An 11,098-nucleotide genomic window follows, 5' to 3' on the forward strand; every position below is an offset into this window, starting at 1 on the left:
GGTGGCAGTCGTCCAGGAAGAACATGATTAAAAGGCCCTGATCTTCCTCTTCATCTCTGTTCCCTGCCCGGCTTCTGGTGAATTCTCACTTGCAGAAAATACATGAGAAACAAAAGAAGCTAACCTTAAATTCAGCAATTTTTCTCTTTCAAGCCTTGGAACTGGCTCACCCTTAGGAACCATCTGGTGGAGGTCTCTCTCTCTCTCTCTCTCATGTAAGAAAACAGGGCCAGAAACCATAAAACCCGCCGGCCATGTCTATTTCTACCAGGCATATACTACATCATCTAATCCTCCCAGTGACCCTTAACCCTACAGTCAAACTTGGGAAGGTACTCAGGAAAAGGATGGCGCACACCCAGGTGTGAGTAGCATCGTCTCAAGAGAGCGTCACCATAGCAACACTTTCAAATAGATATCACTGTGACCTTCATTTTATAGAAAAAGAAAAATTGGTCTCAGAGATGTCTACCAACCTAAAGAAGGTCACACAGCAAAAAGTAGTAGATCAAGGCTGTAGAAACCAAGCAGTTACCTACTAACTACTGTCACAGGTTCTCCTAAAATTAAGAAATCTGTCTGTAGTCTTAAAATCGCTTAGTTGGAAGTATACCAAGGGGAAAAAGCATGAGGCACCCACCCCAATACCCACTTATTAACAAAAGTTTCAGGGGCAGATGTAGGCAAAACTATAAGCCATAGCAAAAAAAAAAAAAAAAAAAAAGAGGATGAACTTTGACCCCACAGAGCCTTTAGGCAAGTCACTAGTGACCTTGCTCTGTCATCCCAGGGGCAAGCTCTCCGGTCCCACGACAATCTACACCTGTGCTTTTTATGCCCAGGGATCCATTTTGCAAACTGCTAAGAATTTCTGTCTTCGAGATGCCAAATGGGCGAAACACACACGCTCTGCCCCCACCCTCACCCCACCCCACCCCCCAGGACAATAAGTGTCCTTCACCATCATTATAGGGCCACCGGTACGTTTCTGCGGTCTACAAGGGTTGAAGAGGCACCCTGAGAAGGCTGCTGACAGGAAGCCCAGGAGCCCTGTGTTTATCCTCACCAACTGTTGTGTTCCCAGGCCTCTCTGAATCACCTCAGTGAAGGAACAGAGCGGCCTGAGAACCAGTGCCTTCCCCTAACCCAGGTGACTAAGGCAAGGGAAAGGAGTGGATGCTTGGGGCGGCGAAAGAAAACTACAAGGAGGCATGGTTGTCTGTACCCTTAATTCCAGCAGTGGGTGCAGAGACAGAGGCAGGTCCATCTCTGTGAGTTCAAGGCCAGCTTAGTATACACGTCATATAACACATTCCAGGGCTACACGGTGAGACCCTGTCTCAAGGAGAAAACGTCATCCTTGGTTATATAGCAAGTCTGTGGCTAGCCTGGGAATGCATGTGTGTGTGTGTGTATGTGTGTGTATGTGTGTATGAGTTCAGACATTACCACATCCATCTAAAAGGTATTCAAAATAAAACTTGAGGTTCAGCTTTCCTAAGGGACACACATAAGGTAGGTCACAATAGAAGCCAGGGGCCTGTGGGATAGCTCCAACAGAAAAGGTGCTCGCAGCTGAGCCTGACACCTGAGTTCCATCCCCAGGGCCCACACCTTGAAAGGTGAGAGCCAGTTCCTGAGCGTTGTTTTCTAGCCTCCACGCCCTCCTCCCTCACCTCCCCCCACCCTCACAAAGAAATACATAAGTATAATTTTTTTTTAAATGCCAGAGCTCTGATTTAAAAACTCCCATGATTTTGTGTTTACATATGGCCAATATCTAGGTTTGGGTTTGTTTACTTGTTCAGGGGTATTTTTGTATTTTTTGACAAGAATGAGAGAAAATTTGGGGGTATTAACAGATCACAGAGGCAAAGCCTTCAAAAGGCGGAGCCACATTTGGGAGCCGAGTCCTGGAATCCCCGGTAGGACTCAGCCTCTCAGGAACTAAGCACACAGCACTCTAGTCTGCAGCTCCGACAGTTCCAGGTCTAGTGTCCTCCCTTGCACACGGCCTCTTGCAGTCTCCACGCAAACTGTCTCTCAAGTTCATTTCAGGTGAGAAAGCAAAGAACAGACCACTGCCCTCCATCTCTTTAGAGAAGCTACAAGCAAATATGTGCTACACCCTCTTCACCCTTCTCCAGGGCTCAGACGTCTGCAAAACCCACTTTCAAGGAATGGAAACACACTGAAATGCCTGGAGACAGAGACACGACTTCCTTCCAGGTCACCCGACACTCCCTCAGAGTCACACTGCTGGTCCACAGTAAGTGTGCCTCACGGTAAAGAGGGATGGCTAAGGGGTGACGCTGTCTTTGACGTCTCCTTCTTTTACTGCTCTTTCCTTTCCTATTCCATTCTCCCTGGCATGCAGCCTGAAAGGACCAAATTCTCAACCCCTCAGATGTTTGGAAAAAAAAAAAAAAAAAGGTTTCGCAGTTGCCAGGCCTTGAAGGCTAGCTCCTCCAATACTCCCAACCCGGCTCGCAAAGGGATCCGATCAGAGGCTGTTCCAGACTTTCTACAGCTATTTCAGTCCTGTTCTGCTCAAGGAACAAGGTCACTTGTGTCTTTTGAAGTCACTTCACAGCTTACTTTCACAGTCAATTCCCCCCCACCCCTCTAGTTCTTCATAGGGCAGCGAAAAAATACTTGTCCCATCCAGTAACTGTGGTGGCAGCGGCAGGCGGGACGGAGAAAGGTAAGAGTGAAAAAGGGAAATAAGGGGAGGCGTAAAAAGCAAACCCAGCAGTGCCATGATGGGGGTGTTAATTAGACACAGACAGACAAAAGAGAATAAAAAAGTGGAGGGGGGACTAGGTTTATAAACCCTCCTCCTTGAGTTGCTTGAACTCAAGGGCAGATTACACAGGGTGGAAACTTAGCTGAGGAGTGCCAGAGAAAGCCATTAGGTGCTCAAGTTAAAATGCACTCACAATTACAGCCTGTTCACAGGTGTCTCTGACTCCTCGTTTTAGTAAACAAGGCTCAGTTTTCACCTTTTCTGACTTTTCAGCCTCGTGTGTGTGTGTGTGTGTGTGTGTGTGTGTGTGTGTGTGTGTTTAACAGAGAAGTGTAAACATTTAAACATTAAAAAAAAACATTTAAAAAAAAATCAAGAAAAAAATTTAAGTATTTATTAAATATTCCTGGTCTCATTTTTTCCCCCAGAAAGTCACCGTGTTTGACTTTTTTCTCTTAGCCTTGGATCCCAGAGACCCATTTTCCAGTCCACATAGACACATGCAAAACGCAGCCTATCGCTAACAAGTCAAAGGACAAGTGACAGTTCTTTAAAAGGAAATTTGATTGTAAATGGCCCAAATTCTGTATTTAAAGCCTTTATGGTCCCAGACTGAACATACAGCTCAAAGCTGTATAGTTAGGGTAAAGTTAGGTGCTGAGGCTCTCAACAGGGTTTGCATGAGGCTGAGTGCAATTTGTAACCTGAATATTTTGTTGGCATTTTTTTTTACCTTAGTGTTTATATTTAAAAAGCATAAAGTATCAAAATAAACACTTCCTCACACTCTAAAGCAAAACACTCAAGTTCATCTACTTTTCAAAAATCCCAAAGTAATTTCTGACTTAAATACCCATCAATCAACCATAATGCAGACGGTGCTGCCTTCTTTGGGTATTTTCCACGTGATTTTTGTTTTTGTTTTTTAAGTACCAAAAGGTTGATCAGTCATCTTTGCAAGTTTTCCTATGTACCTCAGTCTTCCAACTAAATCAATTAAACCCAAGAAACAAAAGCAGCAAGCCAACACACACACACACACACACACTTACACACACACACACGCACACACACACGCACGCACACACCCCAGCTCATTGCCAGAGCCCACGGATCTGCTCTACCTTGAACAACCTCAGCAAGGCCACTCATTCCACGCTGTGGGCCTTGAGAGTCCCAATAAGAAAAGTTCCCAGACAGCAAAGAAGCATGTGAGCTGGTCTTTGAGGCCACCTTTTTTTACTAGTTTTGGAAGAAGAGAGGGAGACAGACAGGCAGGTAGACAGACAGACAGACAGAAAAGGGCATTGAAAGACTTTTGCAGACACTTTGCATTCCTCCAAGGCATCAAAGGGCATTAAGATACACAGGCAGCCCAGATCCTGAACACAGAAGTCACCGAGCTTGGAAATAAAAGTTTGTTTTGAATACAGTACTGTCTGTTCTACCTTGGTCTGTTCCCTCTCTACAGTCTCCCAACACTCAACTGGAAGAATAAAAGTGAGTTCCTGCTCCCCCCACTCAGGTGTCCTCTCCATAGAACCTTGTTTTGTACCCCCTCTTCACATAGCAACAATCACCATTTACATTATTTCATAGACCATCCTTTAAGACATCCTGTATCAATAACACATAAAACTTTAAATCAGATTATTTTTAAGACTCCAACCATATTCATATTGACAATAATTAAAAACAAACACAAAAACAAATTCCAACCATAAGAACACCGTTTTGGCCAATTCTACAATTTTCCCCCCACCCCTGGCACTGCAGCCAATATTAATCAGGGGCAAAGTCTTTACCAAGCACCTGAATGGGACCTCTATTCACACCCACCCACTTTGATCTATACTACCTCAGCAGGTTTTAATTAGGAGATCAGAACTGAACACTTGGGCCACAATGTACAAGTCAGTGACCTGACTGGTATCTTTCCCGTTAAAAATATAGAATACAGTATCTTTAAAGAGAAACTCTCCTTCGGTCCCTTTATTTCCAATTCCTTTTTATTGTGACTCTATTTCATAAACCAAGATTAGGAAAAAAAAAAACAAAACAAAAAAAAAACCAAAACAAAAACAAAAACAAAAATAAAAACAAAATAAAACAAAACAAGACTCCAACTTGATGAGAAACAAAACCCGTAGTTCAAAGTGAAAAGCCACAGACAACTTAAAAGGAGAAGGAAAATTAGGAGAGAAGGAGCCTTGTATCCACAGGAGCCCATGGCTCCCTTCTCTGAGCGAATAGAAAGAAGGAAAATAACAAAATAAAACAACAACAACAAAAACCTAAGAGGCACACTGAAGCAAAGCCCCGTTGATATTGGTATGCACAATCAATACAGCTCTCACAAGGCGCCTCTCTCGGCTAAAGCGACGCAATTAACAGCTTTGCAATAAGGTTAGGTCCTGGCACAGGCACCTGGATGACGCAGGTCTGACTGAGCAGCCAGTCTCAGGTGCTTTGTCTGCCGAGTTCCATACCTTACAAAGATCATCCAACAAAGGAGCTGTTTACTAATTTCACAGACATTTGAAAGACCTGAGTAATTGCATATTCAATCAACAGTGACCTCTTGAAAGACTCTTTTTTTTTTCCTTAACAGAGAAATCCAGAGACCTTTAAAAGGAGAGACAGAAGGAAAACCACCTTCTGTGGCCTCCCCCCCCTTCCCATGTGTAACTATCAATGTATATCAACCGAGCATGCAATCATATCTATTGTCACTTTCATTTATGTCATGCCCTTGCTTATATGGTTTAGATATGAATTATTGACTGTTATACACCTTGTTGTAAAAAATAAATAAATATATGGAATGGCAGGTACTTTGCCCGGGTTTAAAGTGGGCGAGAAAGTCAGAGACCAGCAGCCGCTCCCGTTTGCTGCATGCACCCCCTCAGTCCCTCTTTATGCCCTAGCTTCAGATTGCCTTCCCCACCCTTTCTTCTTACAAGGCAGTGATTTAACCCACTTTGGAAAATTAAGGACCAAGATAAAGAAACAAGAGGACAGTTGCTAAGTGCCCTTTCTCCGCACATCTGTTGTTTAAGAACACCTCTGATTGATGACTGCGATTTTTTAATTGTTGCTTTAAAATTTAAATGCCCTCCTGGGATGTGTTATAAGTGTGTTAGTCTATGATATGAGGTTCAGAAAGTAGCAAAACAACAGAGGGAATGATCTCTGGATAATATAGTGCCCTAAATCTAAAGAGTATCCCTGGTAGAAAAATCAGAGGCCATTCAAAAGCCCGTCCACCTAATATTAAACTGGACATTCAACAAAGGTATTCCAAGATATTCTTCTGAGAACCTCAAGTTGGTTACTCTGTGTAAATACAAAGAACAAAGTGGGGAAAAAAAAAAAAGAAATGAAACAACAGTTTAGCTCTTATGCCCCTGCCCAACAGCAGGGGTGAGAGAGATGGGGTTCAATAATTGTAGACAAAAATATATTCCTTCAGGAAATGGACTTTTACTTTCGTATTTTCCCCCAAAGGCATATCCTTCTATAAATTTCTCATCAAAACCTCTGCCTTAGCCCCAATTTCAAAAAGAGTTGGGGCCATATTTAAAGAAAACATACTGCTTGAAATCGGCTGTCAAAGCTGTTTCCCTTTAGAGAGAGCAGACGTGGACTTTCCCGGCAGTGCTTGCATCCTAAAATGTAAAGGTCCCAAGAAGTGGAGAGCTGCAGCTTCAGCAGTTTAACTAGCCAAAAGAAAAAGACCCAAAGGTGGGATTTTCATTCCTACCTGTTTTTTCTTTGATTTCACACAACACATTAAACAAGGCAGGCTTCATCCTGTGGCAGTTCAAAGCATGTTTTCTGCAAGAAAAAACAAAACAAAAAACAAAAAAACAAACACAACAGCTTAGGTGGACACTCAAGATCAAACTGATAAGGTACAGAGGGGACCTCAAGCCTTAGCCAAAAAAAAAAAAAATCATACACCAAGCCTAACTCTATGGCATGCTTCAATTGTTTTTATGACTTAATATACAAAGTCCCACCATAGCAAAAGAAGCAATGGTAATTAGCAGTGAGAGTAGGGATTTAACTACAGAGCAGAAATAACCTAAATTATGCCCATTAGGGAAAGGGTTTTTCTTTTCATCTTTCTTTCTCCCCTCCACCTTGGTAAGTGGTTAAACCAAAGTGGAATTCTTCAACCAAGAATCCTATGTAAGACAATGCATCTTGGCCAAAGGCATAGGTTAACAGTTCTGTATAATCTCTTAAGGGCCATACCCTAGGAGCTATGCTTCTCCCTCTGTGTGTGTGTGTGTGTGTGTATGTATGTGGGGGGGGGGGGTGGGGGTGCACGCGTGTGCGTGTGCGCGCGTGTGTTTTCAAATTTAATTCATCCATGTGTTCAAATTCATTCTGCAGACGCCCCTATATTCTCATAAACATAAGATGCTTGAAAGGTCTTGTGAGTAGAACTGTCAATTTATAAAATTTCAGTCCCCAAGTTAAAGAGTATGGAAATGCATTGCCAGGGGGCAAACATACCCAGATGGGGAATAAATTCATTTCTCTGTGTTCACATTATGGCTCGGGTGCGCACACGGCTTATTTGCAGGTGTTGAAATTCAATTATTTACAATTAGGACCTTGCACCCACTGGGGAAAAAATAAATACAATTTTGCCTTTTAGATTAGTGATTTACCTGGTTCCTGTGGTTGTGCATGTTTGTACTAGGAAGGTACTTGAGGAACAGAACAATGCCTTTCCTTCTAGTTTACTATAGACTCACTTAGCAGAATGATATTGTTTTGGAAACAAAATACTGATGTTATCAGCTACTATCTAAGGGAATTCAGTTTACTAACTAAATGTATGTGTAAAGATAAGCAGAAACCACTAGGCACTCAAAGCACATTCAATTCTTTTTCAATCAGTTTTAAAGTTAAAAACAAAAACAAAAACAAAAACAAAACCCCACATCCTCTAGAAAAGCAGGGATCACAAACATATTCTATACAGAGTATTAGGGGAATAGTAAACTCGAAATTCAAAAATGCACATACACTAAAATAGTTATGGCTTACTTTCTGAAATAACAAATATGCACTACAAATGTATATAACTAATAAGGAAGAAAAAGAACTTAATAGTCTAAGTAGTTACATTGTTTCAAGAGGAAAAAGGGCATTAGCAACATAGTTCTCAGAAGGGGTTAAAAAACAGAATGTTCAATGTATTTAAGATCTTTTCTGGGTCTTTAAAAATACTTCCCACTAGTCTTTTTTTCTTTCTTTTTTCACCTACAGGCCCAAATGCAAAGAACTGGAAGCTCCATCTAGGAGCTGCTTCCACACGCTACACAAATGGGTTAGAGAGAGACAACTGGATTTTTCCCCCCATTTCCAAACTGCATCTGATCTTTCTCAGCATCTAGGCCATTAAAGGGGATACCCGCTGAGAAGTGTTTGTCCTCAGTTTCACAAAAAGAGAGAGAGAAAGAGAGAGAGAGAGAGAGAGAGAGAGAGAGAGAGAGAGAGCAGAAAAGTAGTGAGGACCCACGCTCTCTGGCCTCTTCCATTTCAAGAACTCCTGAACAAGCCAGTTTATCAGTGGTGTCTGAGTGTATTTTTCTGGAACAATGTTATGGAGAAATCTGTTCCAATTCAAGAGAGAATTGCCAGTGGGGAGCCTCTCCTTTGCCATACCCATTAGCTTTTCTTCAGATAATAACATTCAAAAGGAGGACCAATTAATTTTTCAAAAATCTCCCCCCCACCATTAAAAGCATAAAAATAGTTGAGGGGGGGGAATCTTAACAGTCTCAAGTTTTTCAGGCGCCCCACGCCTTAGCACTTAAGTTTACATGCTCCATGTGTTCGCAGCTAACATGAATGTAATTCATTGCATGCGTGCTCTTAGCAGCTTTCTCTTACTTTCCTCTGTTACTCTCACATAAAATCAACATTACTTGTGATCCACGTAACTAAGTCACATAAGGTCCATTCACTCTGTAATATGTTTAAAAGAATCCCAAAGCAAAATAGAAAAGTGCTCGGAGATTTAACAAAGCTGAGTGATTGTGTGGACACATGTGGCCATTAGTTTTTTTTTTTTTTTTTTTTTTTTTTTAATCCTAACTGAGTTGGGCCTTGGGCAAGCTGTTAGTGGCTTTGCCACTTAACCTGTGTTTTCATTTTGAAGGAGGACTTGCTATAAAAATCCTAGAGTCCAGAACTATGTTATACCCAGTGGTGGGTTCAGTTAAGAAAGTCCCAGTTTCATAATTATGTTTCTTCATACCCTGTCCTACTGAAATATATAAAAGCCGTCAGCTTTCACTTCAATTTAGGAGCACTCTCAGTGATCCTGGAAGAGGCATGGGGCAGAAAACATGGTTGGTATTTGTTCCCACCCCTTTATAAAGGACCACACATAACTCCCTCTGTCCTGGGAAGGTGAGAACAGGAACTCAAATAAGAGACAATAAAGTTAAACTAAAAATCGGAGTCTCTTAAAACTAACAAACAGCCCTCAAAAGCAAAGTTGTCTTTCCTTTCTTCCCATTTCCTTTTTCTAAAAACAGAACTGAGTGATGGCAAGGTATTTTCTTACTATCTGACATCTACTAAGACAGAGCTACCTTGCTTTTTTGTGTTTGTTTGTTTTGGGTGGGGAGTGAGAAAAAAAAGAAAAGACCAAATAATTATTATTACGGAAGGGTAAGTGAAGAAGAAAAAAAAATATCAAACTTGCGGAATTAGCTTAGGAGTCAGTGGATCTGCAAATAAAGTGTTCTTGGGACATTTTTTTATTTTGTCATGTTCCGAAGTCCCTCAACTACCGAAGGCATGGAATGCGGCTCGGAACTTGACAATTCTGCTTCCTTCATACACTTTTTTAAAGCTGTAAAAAAGTGCCGAGGGCCGCTTTCGGATTAGTTGGCAGTATTTTCGGCGTGGCTGCGTGTTTTTGTGTATTCATACAAATCCCTCTAACAGACACACACGCACAATATCTATCTACACACAGCCACATCTCGGCACGGGCGATCACACTTTCGATAACAACGCTTCTTTAAATTTTACTCCTCCGCCATAGAGTTGTTTGTCAAAATGAGAAGAGAAACAACATTTTAGAAGAAAGCGCTGTGGTGATTCGGTTCCCATTGTTTCCCCCAGCGAGAGGGAGGGGAAAAAAAAAACAAGAAAGGCAAAGAAAAGCCTCCATCTCACCTGGCCTGCGCTTCATCCAAACTCTGGTCTGTGATGGTCATAATTTGCTGTAAAATGTCCCCGATGTCCTGCTTCCTCCCGCCCTCCCCCTCGGTCCCTCCGGCCCCATCCTGCAAGTGCTGGGACAGGCCGGGGTGTCCGGCCATCCCGACCCCAGCGTGGGAATGCATCAGCCTCGGCTGCTCGTCCATCTCTGAAGGCTCCGGCAGCCCCGGCTCTTCCTCTTCGGCTTCTCGGCTCGGCGCCTGGGAAGCACCGAGGCTTTTTATCCTTCAAGCTGTCTTCAAATCCTTTTCAGGATAAACAGGGACCAGGGTTTTTAAAAAAAAAAAAAAAAAAAAAAGAAGACCAAAAGGGGAAAAAAAATCTCTTTGCCTCTTTAGAGGATGGTGGGAGGATGGGGAGGGGGAGGGGGGCGTGAAGGGGTTGCGGGGTGAGGGTGGGGATAAGGGCTGGTGGGGAAGGGTGTTGACTCCAAAAAAGCAAGAAAAATAAACCACCTTCCCACTTGGCGAAAAGAAATCAGAGCTGCCTTTGGGTTTTTCAGTCCGATCTCCTTTGCAAGGCAGAAATGAGCTCCCGGCGCTTAAATCTGTGGCTTAATCCTTTTGCAAATATGCATTGATCGGGAGAAAGGAGAGGAAGGCAGGGGGATTGCAATGCAAACTTTCCCCCCCACCCCCCGCTGCCCCCCACCCCCACTCCGGGCCAGAGTGATCTCAAAGGGGGTGGGCTGTAGCAGAAGCCAGATCTCCCCCAGTCGTGGCGGCAGGCAAAGCCCAAGCTCTCTCCTCCTCCGTGTCTCTGCAAACTCCAGCAGCCCCGTCAGCCTCCTGCTTTTGTTTAGCCCAGGCTCAGGACTCCAGAAACATATACAGAAAAACCACAGCCTGAGAGGAGGAGGAGGAGGAGGAGGAGAAGGAGGAGGAGGAGGAGGAGGTGGAGGAGGAGAAGGAGGAGGAGGAGGAGAAGGAGGTGGAGGAGGAGAAGGAGAGGGGAGGGGGCCGAGGGAAGGGGGAGGGGGTGGAGAGGCCAGGAGGCGGGGGTCAGAGGAGGGAGGAGGGCTCCTGAACCCCGCCTCCTTCTCTGATTGGCTAGTTCTGAAAATGGGCTCCTCCTCCCCCTACTTTCCACCCTGCG

The 11,098-nt window shown here is 43.4% G+C and overlaps 1 protein-coding gene across 4 annotated transcripts in view; it reads right to left on the reverse strand.

Annotated features, from left to right (window-relative positions):
• The window catches only part of Pbx1 (PBX homeobox 1), a 321,114-nt gene extending 310,250 nt beyond the window's left edge, over positions 1-10,864 (reverse strand). For 2 of the 4 annotated variants that reach the window (XM_052200253.1, XM_052200251.1), the window contains exons 1-2: positions 9,959-10,862; positions 6,510-6,583 (exon numbers count right to left, since the gene is read on the reverse strand). In XM_052200253.1, the coding sequence (XP_052056213.1) occupies positions 6,510-6,583; positions 9,959-10,149 (265 nt within the window). In that variant the 5' untranslated portion in view covers positions 10,150-10,862. Of the gene's footprint in view, positions 1-6,509; positions 6,584-9,958 lie in introns of all 4 variants that reach the window. The other 2 variants (XM_052200252.1, XM_052200254.1) reach the window with 2 other exon arrangements.
• Between the last annotated feature and the right edge of the window lie 234 nt (positions 10,865-11,098).

This window comes from Apodemus sylvaticus, chromosome 12 (assembly GCF_947179515.1).
Source record: "Apodemus sylvaticus chromosome 12, mApoSyl1.1, whole genome shotgun sequence".
Lineage (NCBI taxonomy): Eukaryota > Metazoa > Chordata > Mammalia > Rodentia > Muridae > Apodemus > Apodemus sylvaticus.